At 42.2% G+C, this 21,413-nt stretch overlaps 1 protein-coding gene across 2 annotated transcripts in view; it reads left to right on the top strand.

Annotated features, from left to right (window-relative positions):
- LOC102449041 (bile acid receptor-like) overlaps positions 1-21,413 on the top strand; it is a 47,140-nt gene that overhangs the window by 19,095 nt on the left and 6,632 nt on the right. The window contains exons 1-3 of one of the 2 annotated variants that reach the window (XM_006118804.5): positions 6,006-6,280; positions 14,978-15,095; positions 18,849-19,211. In XM_006118804.5, coding sequence (XP_006118866.2) covers positions 15,005-15,095; positions 18,849-19,211 — 454 coding nt within the window. In that variant the 5' untranslated portion in view covers positions 6,006-6,280; positions 14,978-15,004. Of the gene's footprint in view, positions 1-6,005; positions 6,281-14,977; positions 15,096-18,848; positions 19,212-21,413 lie in introns of those variants that run through there. The other variant, XM_006118805.5, reaches the window with a different exon arrangement.

Below are 21,413 nucleotides of genomic sequence, written 5' to 3'. Positions count from 1 at the left end.
TCTTGCTTTCCTAGCCTATCCATGCACACTGGGATTGTACCAGTTCTGCTACCTACCCAGTTGTCCCAGTTTCTGAGCACTCACATCTTTGTAGATGGAATAATGCCATTTCCAAAGCAGACTGAAACCTAGGAAAGGATTTTCAAAGAAGCTTAAGGCAGTTAGGCTCTCAAATCACACTGAAATGTAGCAGGAGTTCAGGACAGAATAGGATGAATAGAGAGACAATTTTTGCTTTTCATGATTGCAAGCAAACATAATGCAGTGTTAAGAATAAATAATTCAAACCCATCTTTCTCTCTGGACTGAGGTATTTTCCCACCACTTTATTCTAGGAAGGGATCTGAGAACTTAAATGAATTTTTTGTATCTTCCATTGACATTGTTTCTCTATTAATTTTACTAGGAAGCTTTCTCTGATGTCTGACATTAAACAGAAGAGTTTTCATATTATCTAACACCAAGCCAACTGGATTAAGTTCCAGAGAAGAATGAACACCCTCTAATGCTAAACAGGAGCTGTTCACTGTATCTCAGAGCTTTTTCTCTCTGGGTCAGAGCTGAGTAATAGAATTTTTGAAATCTGTCTAAATCCTAGTTGAAAGGTGCTGCCTGATGAAATTTCCATGGTTGCATCTCAGTCTCTGGATTTCACCCCCCACATTTTAACAGAATTCTGCCTTCTGAAGGCTATTCTTTCTGCATTATACAAAAAGCTACATCAAGGGACGGTTAAGGCTGCACAAATAAGTGATCAAAAGTCAGGAAATGCCAAACAAATCTTATTGCCAGAGCTACAGAAGTGAGCACAAACCTGCAAATTGCCAAAGAAGAAAACCACAGAATGAACTCGCAAACAAAACTATTCCCCTGTCCTAGATCCCAGGGTTTAGATCAGTGTTTCCTCTATTTTTCCCATCCATGTGCAGATTGTTTCCATTCATGTGTGGAATAATTTTTTACGTGCACCGAGGCACACCAATAGAAGCAAAAACCTAGCTGTGGGCACTCTGCATTTGAATGTCTTCACAAGTGCACAGCTTACAGGGAACACTGCTTTAGACTGTTATTATTTTATTATATGTATAAGCAGGGCTCGCCAAGCAGCAGCGAGCCCTGCTCGCCAGCCGCGCGGTTCTGCACTCTACGCACGCGCAGATCATTCTGCGCATGTGCAGATCGCTCTGTGCCGGCTCTTCCGGGTTGTAATCTACTTGCCACGGGCGAGTAGATTACATTATTTGTCGAGCCCTGTGTATAAGAAGAGGGTCTAGAAACCACAGGCAGGTTGGGACCCCATACTGCTAGGTGCTGTAGACATATAGTAAAGATAGATGCTGGACCACTAAGTAAACTTTCTTAGATTAAGACAGGATGCAACAAGTTAGTAAAACAAAGTCCCAGCAGGGATGGGGTGTCAGGTGGCAAGGAGAGGGCATGGGGCAACAGTAACATTTCTCACAAACTAGTTATATGCACCTCAGCCTCCAAGATCCTTTAGTAAGTAACAGTAAAACTGAATTAAGATCTCTTTGACTATTCCCTCTCTCTGTTGTAACAATACAGCACTTGGTTTGAAACGTTTTTTCTGGTTCTTTCCTCCCCAGCCTCTTCAAAATCAGTAAATGAGTAAGTGACATCATCGCTACCAAAGCCACCCTCATCCATTCTGCAATTCCTAGTGGCTGATCCTCTATCTTCTGACATGTCAGTGGTGAAAGACCGGGCCTCTAATCACCTTCAATCATTGTACTGCATCATGAAAGGTGCCATAAAGTGAAGAGCAACCTTTTGAGAGCTTGTATTTCTTTAGAGATCCTCCTGTTCTGTCATCTCCCCATGCAGGACATGAAACTCCTAATTTTGAGGGGTGAGCAATTATTTTCCTTTCATATGCACTGTCACTTACATTAATAGCTGCAGAGAATTCCAGAACACGCTGAAGGACAATTTCCATTTTGGCAGCTCTAGGCTCTGATATTTTTATCTTAGTACATGTGAACCAATCATTAGAACTGTAATACCAACAAAAATATGTCCAATCAAGATGAAACTGGCTCTCTTGCAGAGAGCCAGAAGAAATATTTGGCAACACTTAAACCCAGAGATCTTAAATGGAATGTAAGTAGTGGATAGGCTTTTCAGCTGGTCTTCTGCAAGGGTGAACTTCACCCCTACTTCAAGAATTTAGAACACTAGCTTCTGCATGACTGGAAGAATATACCATACAAGAACATAAGAATGGACATACTGGGTCAGACCGAAGGTCCATCTAGCCTAGTATCCTGTCTGCCGACAGTAGCCAATACCAGATTCCCCAGAGGGAGGGATCACAACAGGTAATATTCGCATGATCCCTCCTCTGTCACCCACCTCCAGAGAAACAGGCTAAGAATACCATTCCTACCCATCCTGGCTAATGGCCATTGATGGACCTAACCTCCACAAATCTATCTAGCTCTTTTTTGAACCCTGTTAAAGTTCTAGACCTCACCACATCTTCTGGCAAAGAGTTCCACAGGTTGACTGTGCGTTGAGTGAAGAAAAACTTCCTTTTGTTTGTTTTAAACCTGCTGCCTAGTAATTTCATTTGGAGTATGTCTAGACTACATGGCTCTGTCGCTAGAGCCATGTATATTAGTTTACTAGACATACCCAAATGAAGCGGCGATTTAAATAATCGCCGCTTCATTTAAATTAAAATGGCTGCTGCGCTGAGCCGATCAGCTGTTCATCGGCTCAGCACACTAGTCTGGACACTCCGCGGTTGACATGAAAGGCAAACCTCATCCCATGAGGCATAACGAGGCGGTCGACAAATGCTTTTGATGTCGACTGTGGAGTGTCCAGACTAGCGTGCTGAGCTACAAACAGCTGATCGGCTCAGCGCGGCAGCCATTTTAATTTAAATGAAGCGGCGATTATTTAAATTGCCGCTTTATTTGGGTATGTCTAGTAAACTCATCTACATGGCTCTGGCAACACAGCCATGTAGTCTAGACATACCCTTGGTGTCCCCTGGTTCTTACATTGTGGGAACAAGTAAATAACTTTTCCTTATTCACTTTCTCCACACCACTCATGATTTTATAGACCTCTATCATATCCCCCCTTAGTCTCCTCTTTTCCAAGATGAAAAGTCCAAGTCTTTTTAATCTCTCTTCATGAGAGACCCGTTCCAAACCCCTAATAATTTTTGTTGCCCTTTTCTGAACCTTTTCCAATGCCAATATATCTTTTTTGAGATGAGGCGACCACATCTGTACACAATATTCAAGATGTGGGCATACCGTGGTTTTATATAGAGGCAATAAGGTATTTTCTGTCTTATTCTCTATCTTTTTTTAAAAATGACATTCTAGTTGCTTTTTTTGACTGTCACTGCACACTGAGTGTATGTTTTCAGAAAACTATCCACAATGACTCTAAGATCTCTCTCTTGAACAGTTGTAGCCAAATTAGTCCCCATCATATTACACATAAAGTTGGGATTATTTTTTCCAATGTGCATTACTTTACATTTATCAACATTAAATGTCATTTGCCATTTTGTTGCCCAATCGCTTAGTTTGGTGAGATCTTTTTGAAGCTCTTCATAGTCTGCTTTAGTCTTAACTATCTTGAGCAGTTTGGTATCATCTGCAAATTTTGCCACCTCACTGTTTACCCCTTTCTCGAGATCATTTATAAATAAGTTGAATAGGATAGGTCTCAGGACAGACCTTTGGGGGACCCCGCTAGTTACCTCTCTCCATTCTGAAAACTTACCATTTATTCCTGCCCTTTGTTTCCTGTCTTTTAACCAGTTATCAATCCAATCTGTATCTTTATCATCTTTATATGTTAATGGGAACAATTATTAATCCAATAAATAGGTGAGCAGAAAATCTGTAGGTTTCACAGTTTCCCCAAGAAATGGTGCATTTAGGTAATTCTCAAAACACAGTATATTTTGCATTTAATATTTTTTCATTATAATATTATGCCTGTTTTTATTCCTGTAAAACTGAAAATACATACAGCCCCAAGTAGACTGTTTTGATGCACAAGTATTATACTCATTTTCAACTGCTCTCTTTCACAGTTTTGAACATCTTGCTGACATCAGTTATGCTTCTTTTTCATGGCATATAGTAAAAAAAGCTTTAATAATCAAATTAATTAAATTTATATAGTCCCACATATAATAGTTATTGTGGTACAATTAACAATGAGTTTTCTGAGGATTCCTGATTGTTTAGTGGTTGACTCTTGCTTTTATGTAGTGATTTAAAGTAAAAAGCTGAAACATAAGTATTTGACATTGAAATAGCCAACATTACTATCCAGGCACTGTTGCCCCTATAACAGATCTCAGATGGACTTTTGGAGAGCTAGCCAAAAGCAATAGATGACTCCATGATTTCTATTTTATTTTTAATGAAAAACAACAAAAGTGACCACAGTGATTTGTAATCAAAGTCTCAGTAGCTTTTAAAGGGCTATTACTTTTCTGAGATTCTGCCCTTTGTTTAAATTTTGTTTGACAAGTGCTTTATAAATGAGCAGAAGAGGTGGTTTATGTTTCATTAATGAGGTTGATAGTGGTTAATTACTGACGTGACATAAACAATCCAGTGCCAGATCAAGCAGGAAGGGTCAGTTATGCAGAAAAGACCCAGCTGGACCTCAGATATGATTTCCTTTAACTATTTGAATACCTAATAATTTATAGACCATATCTCCTGAGAGCTCCAACCCATAAGAGCTGTGAATTCTATGGTTGTGATCAATGCTGGGCTTGGAACATAAAACAGTATTCAGGAACAGTAACTTTCTGTGGAAGCTGTCTACTAAGCTCAGACTCCAGAAGATGCCCATCACATTGACCATAAAATAGATGGAGACATCTTCACCCCATAGGTTGGTCTGGAGAAGGATTGATGCTAATGAATGAAAAGAGACTGCCCAAGTAATGCGATATAACAAACATAAGAGGGTCATTCAGGTCAGACTCACAGCATCATCACAGTTGATTGTTCTTGAATATGAATATATGTGTGCCTTCCATACACTGTACTTAACTGGTATGTTCAGACTCCAGCTCCTGACATATACAACATGTTCTATCAATATCTGTAGCCTGAATGTATGAGACTAAGTCAAATAAAGTAAACCTTCCCACTCAAGCTAAATATACTCACTGAACTGGTTGATCAGACAGGGCTATTAGAGTTTTCAAAGCGGAGCTATGCCTTATTGCTAAACAATTTATAAAACAGTTTATGCTGATTATTTGCCTCATATGTTTACTTTCATTTGTTTGTTTAAATTAATTTGCTGTGCTGGGAACTAAAATATGCTATCAAGATTGTTCACAAGAACTATTCAATCTATAGCAAATATATATAATGAGCAGGTAATCCTGAGGAAACAACAAAATCTGCTGTTGTAAATATGAAACGCCAATAAAACCAGGAGCAAATGAGATGTGATCTGAATTCAAATGTAAACACTCAAAAGACCCACATACAGAGATTTCCTAAAGTTCTTGCGAGTCCATTCCAGAGGTGTGCACACTGGAATTATGTGCTGTTGCGATTCTGAGCTACACAATTCTAGATATGTTTAAACTATAAAATACACAGCCATAACAGCTGTCTAAGTGCTGACTAAGAAATGGCAAAACTATAGTCAATGTGTAATGGAGACATGGATTAATCTTCCCTTACAATACAGCAGCAAATATGTTAAATTAAAATATATATTAAAAAGTATTAATGTTTACATAGTTTAGAGATACTGGCTACACATAAAGTTTCCAAATTCAATTTGTTCAATGTACATGTTCAGATAATACTATTGCAATGGTCTCTTACTAAGCAATATATGTTCTCTATTAATATGCAGAGATGCCAGTGTTAAGCAATCAAATTAGGAGAATGTCAAACTCTATCAAGAAAGCAAAATATTTAGAAAGCTGAGGAGAGAGAACTCTGGGAAAATATGACGTGAGAGTCCCAATGGCCTCTGTCCCTGATGATACAGTTATTATTTGATTTATGTGGACTTGTAGCTGCCCTTGCTTTGACCCTAGGAAGGGCTGTGTGGGAAGTTTGTGTCTCAGATAGGCTGAAGCCTTGGTCTGCAGAGTGTCTGGAGCCTAAGTGTATGTAAAGAAACTGATAAATAGGGAAAAGGCCCAGTTTGCTCCAGCTGGAAATCAGAAAGTTGAAGTAACTGCTGCATTGTCATCGACTCATTCTAGGAAGAGAGGGCAGTATCTCTGGAACTACTGTATGTAAGTATATAATTCAGTTTTCTAAAAGCTTGGGGATTTTACAGTGCCAGTCTACACACATATTAACTGTTTTCAATTAAGATATTTGCAGTTTAGAATACTTTTGTCATCTGATTTTTAAAATGCTGATCAAGGAACAATAAAAATATATACTTTTTAAATAAGGTGTTCTTTACTGCCAGTTATTTTGTTTCAGGAGTATTACACATATGTAAACTGATCTGGTGACCTACAATATATTAGCCATTCAAGAAATACATTTTCCCCACCTGAAGATAACGAAGTGCAAAATTCAGTGTAATAATAAATTGGAGTATTTCTAGTCATGTCATTATCATGCAATTGCAGATTCTGAGCCCTAAGGATTCTGTGCCACATTCAGGATTAGATTGGGAGGTAAAATTAATCCTGTATCTGAAGAACAAATGTGTCTGACCTGTATAAAAATAAATTTTATTGTTTATTTCCTTTTAAACTAACTTTTTTTAAAGAGATGGATCCGTTTCAATGTTATCCATTCCGAACAAACCATACAGACAGATATCAAAGCTATACAGTGATAAAGGACCTGTCTCCATTTATTTTTCCAATTTATTTAATAGTTCCTTTAAAATAATTACACACATAGCAAGTACTTGAAAGATAAGTAGCAAAGCTTACACAACAGTCATAAAAATATCTATCAGTAAGATAAAGGAATCTGTTATGTAAAATCCCCTAGAAAGGCACCATACTCACAGATGAACATAGCAAATATAATTTACGGGAAAGAGGGAGGATGGGGGATAACTGCTTTCTGAGGAAAGTTTAATTTGGATTTCTTCATATATTTAAAAAATAAAAATCCAAAATAAATAAAAAATTACCCCTAAAGTGCATATTATTATTAAAATACCTAAGTTATGAAGCACTGTTATCTGATTCTACTAGCTTTCTTTGCAAAATGAATCCCCTCTGAGTTTAATGACTGATGTAGTTAGATAATTGCCTTTGAGTGCAACCAAATATACTACCTGGGATATCAGAATATAGTAGCCAGAATGACCAGTAACTTACTGCACATTTTGTGTTTAATTTGCATAACTTCAGAAAGTACAATTCCTGCTCTGGAAACAAAACAAAGCAAGGATCAAAACTGAGATTGAAATCCACTGCCTAATTTGTGTGGTTGTTCATTCATGCTTTCTTTCCCAGGATATGAGGTTGACTACATAAATCTAAAAGACCTTCAGCTCAAGTTCCTGAAATTCCCTCGAAGCAAGAAATTTCCCTTTTGACACAACTGTCAAAATATTTACGATAGATGTTAATGTACTGTCAATTCAGACATTTTGAAGAGCTTCTTGGAGGGTCTCCTTAAAGAAATATGTTCCACATAGTAATAGTTATAATGAAACTATGAAAAACAACATCTTCTGCCATTAATAACATGGAAACAGATACACAGTATGTTTTTAGTTTGTATGCGTGACTTCTGGTAAGTGACTCAGATGGTTTTGGGTCACAAGTTCATACTTTGCCATTAAAATCTTACTTTCCCTTCACTTGATAAACTGAAGATAACTGACAAATTCTTTGATTAGGAATAATAGCTGTATATTTCTGAACCCTGGTATGACACACAAGATTTACAGTGGATGGGTAACCTACTGCTTCAGTAGACATTCCAAGTTACATTTTGTCACTTGCTGGAGATTTAATACAATAAAAGTAAGGTTAGAAAAGGAAAACAATGTGATTTGCAGAAGTACCTGTGTTATTTAGGAACCTAAGTACCATTGACTTTCATGTTGTCAATAACTTAGGCACTTCTGAAAAAATTACTCTAAGTCACTGTAGAGAGGGTATTTTACTTCTTTTATGTGCTTCCTAAAAACTATGCAAAAAGACTTTTAATACAAAAAGCTTAGTAGAAATAACATCAGAAGCAATAAAAAAATGAGCTGGGACCTTATACAGGAAACAACTCACCATAAGGCAGCCTGAGCACTAAAGTGTTAGCCCCTAAGTGTTTCATTAAATGTAATCCTACACAACTGATATGATCGTAGTTGTTCTTTTTAAGGGGTGTATCACATTTCTCAGTCTATCACACTGTTTTCAGTCTCAACGTTCAGAAATTTTATTTTTTAGGTTAAATTCTCCAAGCATCATCTCTGTGCAAAGGTGATTTTTTTGTCTTTTAAAAGTGTAAGTAAAAATGGTCAAATAAGAGAACTTTGTGGGTGTGTAATTTATTTCTATTATAAAAAATGGTTGTAACTCTACTGTCTGAGGCAAAACATTAAAATTACAAATTTAAAATTTATCAGTGAAACAGCTGTCATTGAGAAGAGTTTTTGAATATTCTGGTATAATCTGCTTATGATTTACCAAAGTACAATACTTTGAAAATTGCATGATGAGCAGTGGCTTTTTTGTTTGTTGCTGAGTTCAACGTATGCAACTAAGGAAGGCTGTGTTTTGTGTGGATAAATGCCTAACTTAGAAGTGTATGTAAAGAATACTGCAGGTGGACATATAGGCTGAGGAAGTAACTTCCACAAAATTCTTGGTTCAATCTCTGCAGCTCAGATTTGCAGGTGAAGGCTCATTCTTGCTAATCTCAAATGTGAGAGACAGAATATTCCAGTTTATAGCATATACACAAGCTATTGACAATTTTGCAAACCAGCTGCTCCTTAATGTCCTGGAAAGTGAAATTTATTCTTTTAGTCTTTTTTTCTATTCGCTACCTTCTCATTCAAGGCAGTTTCATACCTGAAATTTATATTAAAAGATGGCCTTGGCTGTATTTCCAAAAGTCAGGAAATTCCAGTTCCTTGTAATTCATCACTATGACAATAACACAATCTTTAATTCCCAGATAAATATGCAATGCTTCATTTTAATATCCTTTTGATTGTTTCTTTTTGTGAACAAATACTCCAGTTTACACTGACCCGGTGTAAATTGTAAATTCAGTGGTCACAGCTGACATTCACATATGTATGTGTGAACATGTTGTTTAGGTTTATGTGTTAGATGCCCAAAGGGATTTTGAGGTGCTTATGCCTAACTTTTGGGTGCATTGTCACCTAGTGCAATCCACTGACCTGAGTTAAGAATTTAAGCTCCCTACCTACATAAGTCATGGGGCGCATTGGATGTCTCAGAATAGGATTCCCAAAACACAGTATTCTGAGCAAGTAGCCACCCGTCAGCCAATGGAAAATGCCAAGTAGAGGGGAGCATGCTTAGCCATTGACTTGCAGGAAACTAGGAGCCTGTCTTTGCCTGGATTCTCAGTTATGAATCTTCTTATGGAGTTAGACACCTAAATTATTTTTTACATGAAATGTTAGGGGCAGGACCAGCAGCAGCAGTCCTCTTATGGTGGGCAATAAGTTGGACATAGTTCACCAAGGTTAGCCCCTAGAAGTCCACCAGCACTTTATTTACCTGCGCCTTTGCAGGCACGACTTCTTGAAACTCCCGTTGTCCGCGGATTGCCATTCCCAGCAAATGGGAGCTGCGGGAAGCAATGTCCTGGGCTGTGCCATTTCCTGCAGCTCTCATTGGCCAGGAATAGTGATCTGTGGCTAATGGGAGCTTCAAGAGGCCATACCTGTGTTAGCGCAGGAACATAAAATATTGGTGGCCCACCAGGGGCTAACCCAGGCAAACTGCATCTAGTTATTGCCCACCACTGTATTATAATGGAGGTTAGGTCCATAAAAGGCTATTAGCCAGGGGATAAAATGGTGTCCTTGGCCTCTGTCTGTCAGAGGCTGGAGAAGGATGGCAGGAGACAAATCGCTTGATCATTATCTTCGGTTCACCCTCTCTGGGGCACCTGGTGCTGGCCACTGTCGGTAGACAGGATACTGGGCTAGATGGACCTTTGGTCTGACCCAGTACGGCCGTTCTTATGTTCTTATAATCTTTAGCCCAGTAGTTAGGGCTCTCAACCAGCAGGCAGGTAACTCAAGTTCAATTCTCCCATCTACCTGCTATGAAGAAGGGATATAAATTGGATCCTCCACCTCTCAGAGTGCCCTAACCTGCTGGTGATGTTTCTCTCTCCATTTCTCCTGTTGAAGTTATTCTGCTTTGCATACATAATTAAATATGTATTAGGTGTGAGGGTATGTCAGGCTGACTCTGTAGTCCGGCAGTTGGGATATTCAGCTAACCGTCCCAAGTTCAAATTCCTGCTCTGTAAAAGGCAGAGGAGGGAAATGAGCCTGGGTTCCCCACATCCTAAGCACTGGAGGCTGCTGCCTCTTCCCCAACTCGGCTGTTTGATGTGAGGTTAGGCATGCTCTGATTAGGCATGTCGGGTTGAGTCCTGCAGCGCAGATAGACAGGAAATGCCTAATCTGAGTATCCCGCTGGAGTTTAAGTGTGATAAACCACCATGTTCTTAGGCTTTGCAGCTATGAGTATGCTCACTGGCTGAAAATTAAGTGCCTTCGGACTTTGACAGTGGAAATATATATACTTAAGAATTTAAGGGGCCTTCATGGTTATGGCAGCATCTGAGCAAGAATTTTGAGGATCCCACAGTGCCTAAATGTTGGCAACCTGTGTCCTTTTGTGGAACTAGCTGTACACTGTAATGCAGATAACACAAAATGACAGAATTAAAGTTGCATGTTCAATCTTAACTTTGTCATTTCCTAACTTTGGAGAGCTTTTCTATACAACCTCAATGTTCTGTGAGGTATTTTTTTTTTAAATATACAGCATAATTTAACTTTTGTTCCTCCATGACCCCGAAAGACCATCACAAAGAGCCCAATCCTGAGATGCTCTCTCAAACACCACTCATTTAAGTAATTTGAAGCTTCACCTCAAGGCTGATTTGTTACATCAGAATCAATTTATTAATCTGATATATTACACAAGTGAATGTGGGCTTTGTAAACTCAATTTACATTTCTGTATCTTTGTAACTTTATTTTACTTTGGAATACTTTTTTACATAGAATAACTATCAAAAGGATGTTGGAACATATGCTTTCAATTTAAAATGATGCATATTTACCAAAGGAAACAAATTTAGACTTTGCCCATGCTAAACTGATCTGATTGATAAGGCCCCCTCCATGAGTCACTGAGTCACCTTCCTTTCAAACAAATATTTACCAGCACAGATAACATAATGGCAGCAGTCCAGCCTCACTGCACCTTTTCACCTTGTGCTGGTAACACGAGGTTTTCTATTCCATGGATATGTCTATGGTGGGGGTGTATATTAATGTGTATTTTGGGAAGGGAAGTATATGCCTCAAGATATGGCTTCAATTCAGGTTCCCTGGAGTCATAAAATCATTTTCTTAGGGACAATACATAAACTATTCCATTAAGTCTCCTGTGATCATCTTTTAGGTGAGTCCTTAAGACTCAAGCTCCTGTCTGCTTTGTAGGAGTTATTACAGATCCCATGATGAGTATGGGTATATCTACATTGCAGAAGAAGACTTGCCTACCAGCTCAGGTTGGCATGGCAGAGACCAATGCTAGCTTTGCTCAACCTATAGCAGTGGTCTCCACTTTTTCAATTTAAGTGCAATGTAAGATCTACCTCAAACCCAAATACCCTGGCCCACTTCCTTCCCGCCCCTTCTTTGAGGCCCTGCCTGTGCTCCACCCCTTCTTCCAGGCCTCACCCTACTCACGCCATCCCCTTTCCTCCCCCACTTGCACCAGGCTGAGGTAGGGGATTGGAGAGCAGGCTCGGGGATTGGGCCAAGGGGTTTGGAGTGTGGAAGGGACTCTAGGCTTAGCCCAGGGCAGGGGAATTGGGGTCCAGGAGGGGTTTCAGGGTGCAAGCTCTGGTAAGGAGTTTGGGTTCAGGGGGACTCCTGTCTGGGGCAGGAGGTTGGGTGCAGGAGGAGGTTCAGGGCTGGGACAGGTAGGTTACCAGGTAATCATAAAAAAAATACCGAACACGCTTCATGGGGAGAGCGGGGGGATGGACTGGCCGGGAGGAAGGGAGGGGGGGGGCGGGAAACAGAGCTAACGGGGGGGGGCAACGGGGCTGGCCAGGGGAGATGGGGAGACCAATGGGAAGCAGGGCTGGTCGGTGGGGGGGGGGGGTCAGGCGGAACGGGGCTGGCCATGGGATATGGGGGGAGGGGCAGCCAGAGGGGGTGGAGCTGGCCGTGGGAGCTCAGGAGGAGGAGGAGGGGAGAACTGGCCGCTGGAAGCAGGGCTGGCGGGGGGTGCAGTGGGGCTGGCCGGCGAAGATCTGGAGCAGGAACTGGCCAGTGGGAGGCAGAGCTGGCGGCGGGGGGAAGGACTGGCCGGGGAAGACCGGGAGGAGAAATCAGGGATAATTAACCAACCAGCCAGCTAGGAGAGGGCGGGGGAGCAAATCAGCCAGTGGGGTGCAGGACTGACCCAGGCTGTGCAGATCCCAGGGCGCTCCCGTCCCGTGTGAGTCAGTCCAGCTGCAGCTCCACCACACGCTTCACCAGTGCGCAGGAGGAAGTACCGGACTGCCTCTTCTCCTCACACACAACCAGGGCTCCCAGCACCAATCGCACCCCATCTCCCTCCCAGCAACTCCCCCCGCCCCCGCCAGGCTTCCGTCCGGTGCCCAGCCGGAAAACCAGGAAATACCGGACATTGCACATGTCCGGTATTTTCTGGATTTTTTTTACTGGGCAGCAGGCCCAAAAACCAGATTGTCTGGTAGAAAACCGGACACCTGGCAACCCTAGGGACAGGGGTTCAGGAAGCAGGCTCTTTAATTAAGATAACTTCCAGGTGGTGGAGCAGCCGGGTTAAGCCAGCTCACTCCTGCCCTGACCCTGCACCACTCCTGAAAGCAGCTGGCATGTGTAGCAATGGTGCCATGTGCTGCCCCTCAGCTACAGGCACTGAGCCCACAGCTTCTACTGGCCACAGTTCCGCATTATTGATCAATGGGAGCTGCAGGAGCGGTGTCTGCAGGCAAGGATGGCACGGGGAGAGCCCCCCCCCCCTGCTCTGCCTTTCTCAGGGGCTCCAGGGACATGCCAGCCACCTCCAGGAGCAGCAATTACCACGTGGATAATGTCTCCAGCCACGCCAGGTTAGGCATTTTAGAACTCACTACTCAAAGAATTACGTTTAAATGTAAGATAGAAAGGAAAATTGATTAAATGAACAGACCAGTAAAAAACCCAAAATAACACCCTTTGCAAGCAGTAAAAGAAGTAACAACCCCCCATGTGTGTGTTGGGTCAGGAGATGAGAGGGAAGGACAGTGTGTGTTTGTGAGAATGACAGACACACACAGTGTGTGAGAGTGACAGATTTGCATTGCCAACCTCCCTCCATCCCCTTCTCTCTGTGCGGAGATAGGGTACAGGAGTGGGGGGGGGGGAGGGACACCCTGACATCAGTCCCCCCCCACTCCTTCCTGCACACTGCACAGCAAGCAGGAGGCTCTGGGGGGCAACTCGAAGGCAGAGGGCAGGAGCAGCATGACAATATGTGGAGGGCCAACTGTGCTTGACAGGTTCCTGGCCAAACAAGTCAGGATCACCTATCAGAGGCTCCAAGACCTACTGGTAGATCTTGATCTACTGGTTGGTGACCAATGACCTACAGCATTAAAAATAGCAGTGTGAGCCCTGGTTAACACGAAGGAATTATTTCAAAATAACTCCCCTTATTTTGAAATAATAAGCAGAACGTCTACACTACCAAGCCCATTATTTTGAAATAATGGTCTGGTTATTTTGAAATCTGTACTGCTGCTTTCCTTGAGGAATAACGCTTATTTTGAAATTGTTATTTTGAAATAGCTGTAATGTGGACACTCCGCTGCTGCTATTTCAAAATAAGTACACCCCAGAGTGATTCGAACTAAGTACTTCCTGGGGCTCTAAGTCGAGATAGCACAGGATGTGGCTGAGGTTTGCCATGTGACCTCCTGCCAGTGCAGTGAGTCTATGGCAGGCTCTGTGCCTGCCCCAGCTCCATTCTGCTTCTGGAAGGGGCCAGTGTGCCCTTGTGGCTCCACAGGCTCCCCTTCTTTGCTAACACTACCCCTTCAGCTCCCATTGGTCACAGTTCCCCATAACTGGCCTATGGGTAGCTATGGGGTATGATGATTGCAACCTTGAGACTTCTACCTGCCATCCCTCCTCCACTCACAGGGGGCCATGGAGCTGTGCTGGCCACTTGTGGAAATGGGCCAGTGGTGTGTGGCCAGGGCAAGCAGGGAGCCAGCTAATCACAATCGACCAGCAGACTCCCCAAGATCAACCAGTTGATCACAATTGACTGGTTGGTGACCACTGCCTTAATCCCTCCTCACTGTGGAGGGAAGAGGACACTAAGGCTATGGAAATTACATATAAGACCTCAGAGGAACTCCACTGCTGCTCTGAAATTAATGTTAGGGAATATTAATCCTAGTCTAATTGTTTGGGATGGGAAGATGCATTACAGTAAAATCAGCAACAGAAGATTTATAAACAAAGCCTGTTCATTAAGACCAACACAGTTTGTAATGCTGTCTATTCCCAGTAACTTTCCACCTACCTGCCTTTCTCTCATAATTTGCAAATGGCCTTATTATCTCTAGATATTTCTTTTCTTTCAGGGCTGTGTAACCTGCCTACCACAACAATCCTTTCTGAAGTGATGGTTGTATTCTTTCTAATGGAAACCTGAGTCTTGCCTTTCAAAGTAACTAGTCATGTTCTACTTCCTCAGATTTTCTTCTTAAAAGTACCAAAGTGAATGAATCAGTGGGAGCTGAAGCAGAGTATGGCAAATACCTTTGTAACTGTATCTGATGGGTACTGCCTTGCTGAACCCATTCAATATTACGGTGAGTAAAGAAAAATGAAAATATTTAAAAAAACAAAAAGATTGAAGCAGTTGCTCTTTTAACTTGAAAACAAGTGGTCCTGTGGCACCTTAGAGACCAACAAAAGTATATAGAATCATGAGTTTTTGTGGACTTTAGGATAAAACCTATCCTAAAACCCACAAAAGATCATGATTCTATATATTTTTGTTAGTTTCTAAGGGTATGTCTACCCAGCAGGGCAAAAATGTCAAGTGCATAGCTGAAGTTGAAATAGCTTAAGTCAGCTTTCAGCGCTGTGTACACAGCAGGAAGTCAAAGGAAGAACATTCTTCCTTCGACTTCCCTTACGCCTCATAAAATAAAGGTTATAGGAGTTGGAGTAAGAAGTGCTTTAATTCAAAATAAAGGCTTGCTGTGTGGATGCACACTATGTCATTTTGGAATAATGTCAGTTGTTCTGAAATAATTCTGCTGTGTAGACATAGTCTAAAGTGCCAGGGCACTACATGTTGTTTTTAAAGTTGCAGACTAACACAGCTGCCCCTCTGAGACTTTTCATTTGGTTTACTATTACAGAAGTTACCTACATTAAAGATTTAAGCACTTATCCAGTCAAATGAGAAATGCTCATCAATCAAGTATGTTTCTAGTGGGCTCCTACAAGCCCTAGCTATTTAACATATTTTTATCAATGACTTGAAAGAAAATGTAAAGTCATCACTGTTAAAGTTTAAGAGGATACAAAAATAGCGGGGAATGGCAAATAACTAAAATGACAAGTTGCTAATGCAGAACAATGTGGATTGCTTGGTAAATTGCATAAGAAAACAGTATTTGTTGTAATACTACTACATTTAATATTTATGAATAAAGAAAGTAGGCCATACTTACTGGATGTGGGACTCTGTCTGGGGAAGCAGTTGCTTTGAAAAAGATTTGAGGATTATGGTGGACAATCACTAGAGCTCTGCCAAATCATAGTACAGGCAGTCCCTGGGTTACGTACAAGATAGGGACTGTAGGTTTGTTCTTAAGTTGAATTTGTATGTAAGTCGGAACTGGCGTCCAGATTCAGCCGCTGCTGAAACTGACTAGCGGCTGACTACAGGAAGCCCGAGGCAGAGTTGCTCTGCCCTGGGCTTCCTGGAATCAGCCGCTGATCAGTTTCAACAGCGGCTGAATTTGGACGCCTGGGACAGAGCAGCTGGGGTGCTGCCGGGTAGGTCCCCGCAGCGCCGCACCTCAGCGCTACTGGACCAATCCGGCAACACCCCAGCTGCTCTACCCCAGGTGTCCCCAAGTCAGCCACGGCTGAAACTGATCAGCGGCTGATTCCAGGAAGCCCGAGACAGAGCAACTCTGCCTCGGGCTTCCTGTAGTCAGCCGCTGGTCAGTTTCAGCAGCGGCTGACTTGGGGACGCCTGGGACAGAGCAGCTGGGGTGCTGCCGGGTTGTTCCAGTAGCGCCGAGGAGCGGCGCTGCAGGACCAACCCGACAGTGCCCCAGCTGCTCTACCCCAGGCGTCGTTGGCGAGAAAAGCCTGTCCCGCTGCCCGCATGCTCTGCAGCTTTGCTCCGCGTCTCCCTAGTCTGCTCGGAGGACGCCGGCCGCGGCACAGCCGCGGCGCGTCTGGGCTGTCCCGCTGCCCACGTGCTCCGCGGCTTTGCTCCGCGTCTCCCTGGTCTGCTGGGGGGGCTCCCCCCCAGCAAACCAGGGAGACGCGGAGCAGCTTTTCTCGCCCCGGAAGATGCGGGCGGCGGGACCGCGGCGCATCTGGGCGTCCCGCTGCTCCTGTCCTCCGGGGCGAGAAAAGCCCCGTTCATAACTGCAGTCCGACGTAAGTTGGATCCGCGTAACTCGGGGACTGCCTGTATATTTTAGTCAGTTTCACAGTCCATAAGACTTGAAAATTTGTACATTTCATGTTTGCAGATATTTAAATCTCAACTTTCACAGTTTTGTACTGTGGGGATCCTGACCCCAACAGGGACTGTAGGAAGGGGTTTGTAAACCTGTTTTATTTGGGTAATGGGTTTGCCACCCTCACTTTTGTGATGCCTTCCAAGCTGGACAGAGTAGGAAGGAGCCAGTGTGGAGCTATCTGCAGCCAGGTCAGGTACCCAAAAGCTGCGTTGTAGGGAAATAGCAAGTCGTGTCCTGCCTCAGCCTTCCTCATCCTAGCTGGAGTTAGGAGCCTCAATTCCTGGATCATTCTTAGTAACAAGAGAACATCTGATTTGAATGGGAAAGGCTTATTTTCATTGTCATTGTCATGAAATTGGTAGGGCCCTAATAATTGTTGAACATGAAACCCCAGAATTAAATTAAATTAAATTAGCTGTTACTACTCAAGAAAGAGATCTTGGCGTCACTGTGGATTGCAATAGCGTCACTAATATTCAATATTTTTATTAATGACGTGGATATTGGAGTGGAGAGTATGTTTATAAAATCTGCAGATGACACTATGCTGGAATTAAAAATAACCTTTACAAATTGGAAAATTAGTTTGGATTCAGTAAGATGAAATGCAGTAAAGTGCAAAGTACTTAGGAAGAAAACATCAAATGGACTACTAAAAATGGAGAGTAACTGCACAGATGGTAGTACTGCTTAAAAGGATCTGGGGGTTAGAGTGGCCGAGAAACTGAATATGATGTGGTTGTGAGAAAAGCTCTATTTTATGATGAAAGTTAGAAAACTGAGTATGTTTTATCTTGAGAAAAGATGACTGAATGAACACCTGATAAGCCTTCAAATATGTTAAGGGCTGTTATCAAGAAGACTGATTAACTTTTCTCCAGGTCCACTGAAGATAGGACAAGAAATAATAAGCTTAGTTTTCAGCAAGGGAGATTTAAGTTATATATTAAGAAAAACTTTCTAACTATACAGGTAGTTAAACGCTGGAATGAGCTTCCAAGGGAGGTTGTAGAATCTCCATCATTGCAGGTTTTAAAAACATGTCAGACAAACAACTGTCAAGGATGGTCCAGATTCACTGTGCCCTGCAAAAGTGTAGCAGGCTGGACTTCATCACTTCTCAAAGTCCCATCCAGTTGCACATTTGTATGATGCTTGCACATTTTGTTTATTTTGTAAATCAACTGCAAACATGATAAATAACTGTACACAACAACTCCTGTCACAATGTTGTACAAACATTACTGAAAATGCAAGTACGACTGAGAGAATTTTTTAAATAAAGCATATCCTGGCATTCATGGTCTGCTGAACATCAGCTTTGAGATGTTTATATAATGGCAAAATAGGCCACTCTTTGGAATTTTTGTATTGTCCTCTGCTTGTTAATGTTCTTCATTTTCATATATTGTGCCTGGAATGTGTTTTAATACCAAACATAAATGTTTCTCTGTTTAAAATGTTTAAATTTTATTTAAATTTTATTTGGACTGATACCCAGTCACTTTTCTGAAGCTCATCCTTACTCCACATTAATGAACAGCAGGCATTAAGTCTGGGAATACCAGTCTCTCACCACCTGAATTGCCTGCAATTTAACTATCTGTGCAAAATTAAGTTACTCATTTACAGAATTCAAGTAGTCCACAATATGACATTAACCAAACACATGAAAAGACTTTACTAAGAAAAACTGCAGGCACCAATTTTTAGGTGCAAAAATGAGTAACTCTTCTGAAATTTTCTTTTAATAGTACATTATAAACATAATTTAATATTTGTAGGTAAATGAAGTCACAAATTCTTCCACAATCTTTTTGTTTCATTCTCTTGTTTTTCATTACCTAGATGTTTTGCCAGAGCACATAAATTATCAGCTGCAAGACTCAGACTTTCAGGCTACTCCTTTCTGCCAGTATTCAGCAGTTCAGTTTCCTACAATGTTACAGTCACAACCTTCCCAGTCACAATACAATGCCTACAGCTTGGATTCCCAATATGTTGATGGGCAGTACATAATCAGTAACTGTGAATTAAACAAACCCCCCTGTATGGTTGGCCATAATGATGATGATGGATATTATGGACTAAAAAGGGCAAGACCAAGTCATTCCTCCTTGCGAATGAAGGGTCAGGAAGAGCTCTGTGTTGTGTGTGGGGACAAAGCCTCAGGATATCACTACAATGCGCTCACTTGTGAAGGCTGTAAAGGTAAGGGAGTAATAGTTTTATTTTGTGTCTTAAGAGAAAACTGCCTCTATTAATCAGTTCAGCGTGCTGAAATTCCACATATGCAATTTTAAATGAGCACATTTATGTTAATTTTTCAGTTAACGTTTTGGAGGACAGATGCAAGCTAGTTGAAGAGTGGAATAACTTATGGGATCTCTCTGAATTTCACTACTGACTGCTTCTCCTCTGCTATATCAGACTCCATCTTCTTCTTACTGTCAAGTGTCTATTTAATTCAGCTTCTCTGTACTTATCTACCCTTGTCTCTTTACATATTACCCCATCTTCTCTGTACTGTCAATGATGCCCGAGAGTCATGCACTCATTTGGCAAGATTGTCACAAAAACATCTCTGTTCCTTCTCCTTCCCTGCTGCCTCCACTGCATACAAAAGCCTTCCTGAGCTTATGTGTAAAACCATACTCTCACCACATTAAAAATCCCTCCTAGAGATATATTGCTGTTGTGAGAACTATAGGTCTGGAACATTATCTTATAATGCATGCACAAAACTATTGTTATTCAAACAATAAATTGTTGTGGACGACCATCCACTTCACCACTTCATCTACATTACCTCTCTTTCCATTTTATCTGCCAGCTCGTGTGCCTAGTACATTGTGAAAGAGATCAGAAACAGATAATATTATAATACTGGTCTCATTTTCACATTTTTGTGGAATTTAATTAATATATGTATTCATAGTAAACACTCTGGCTACGTCTACACTGGCCCCTTTTCCGGAAGGGGCATGTAAATTTCACCAGTCGTAGTAGGGAAATGCGCGGGGGATTTAAATATCCCCCGCGGCATTTAAATAAAAATGTCCGCCGCTTTTTTCCGGCTTTTAAAAAAGCCGGAAAAGAGCGTCTACACTGGCCCCGATCCTCTGGAAAAAGCGCCCTTTTCCGGAGGCTCTTATTCCTACTTTGAAGGAAGTAGGAATAAGAGCCTCTGTCAGGTGGAAACCGATTTCACACAATGCTACATAGGGCTCTTGGGTCTACCTGACTTCAGTGAGTTTTGACTGCCTATGCTGGTGGTGACTTTGAATCATAATACCTATGTATTAGCTCTGGGTTTTTCTCTCTCTGTCCAGGGGTTGGATCTCTAAGGATCACTGCAATTTTGCATGAAATTTCCTTTTTTCAAGGAAATCAACTCATTTCTCTGGAACCAGATAATACAGCTCTGAGAATGGCCAAAGCAATCCCTGCATAAGAGCACAGGGGTGGTGATACTGGGTCAGACCAATGGTCTTGTTTAGCACAGTGGCCCGTGCCAGATGCCTCAGAGCAGTGATGGGCACCAAGACTAGTGAGTGGGCTGCATGAGTGGCCCTTGTTTGTCTCAGTGGGCTGCTAGGTTGAAATCCAGTGGGGAAACCTGTGGCCTATTCGGTTTCACCTGCAGCCCACACACCTTCTCTCTGCTCCCTTTCTCCACTTGCAAACTAGGGCACTGCAGCCCCGAATTTGCCTACTCCTCCTCCTCCCGCCCAGCACTTTCGGAGTGCCATGAATCACCTGATTCACATGCCGATCCCATTGCTCCCCCTCCCTCCCAGAGTTCTGGCAGGGAGGAGGAGGAATGCCGACATAGTACGAATCAGCCAACTCACAGGGCTCGAAAAGTCCTGGGAGGAAGAGGGAGGAGTAGGTTAGTGCAGGGCTCCAGTGTGCAAGAGGCATGAGGGAAGGGGCAGAAAGAAGGTGCATGGGCCACAGGTGGGACTCCAAATGGCCACATGTGGTCTGTGGGCTGCAGGCTGCCCAATATTGCTTCAGAGGGAATGGACAGAACAGGGCATCTATCAATTGTTCCCTCTCCTATCACCCAGTTGCAATTTTTGGCAGTCAGAGTTTTTGAGACATGTAGACAACGGGGTTGCATCCCTGACCATCTTGGCTAATAGCCATTGATGGCAATATCCTCCATGAATTAACTAACTCTTTAAAAAAATAAAATAAATCAATAAACTAATTCTTTTTTTAAACCCTGCCTCTGCCTCCCCTGCCCCCACTTCCACTCTGCACACTGCTTTTAGCTGGGGTGGGGCAGGGGTGAGGAGCGAGTAAATGAGTAGTGACTTGACTACCCGATAAGCTTAGGCCTGCCCATCACCGGGTGGCATTCCCTTCTGGCAATTTGGGGGCATTTCTTCTGTTCCACTCTTTCTC

The sequence above is a fragment of the Pelodiscus sinensis genome, chromosome 27 (assembly GCF_052426305.1).
Source record: "Pelodiscus sinensis isolate ZL-2025 chromosome 27, ASM5242630v1, whole genome shotgun sequence".
NCBI lineage: Eukaryota > Metazoa > Chordata > Testudines > Trionychidae > Pelodiscus > Pelodiscus sinensis.
This window is presented reverse-complemented; position numbering and strand designations above follow the sequence as displayed.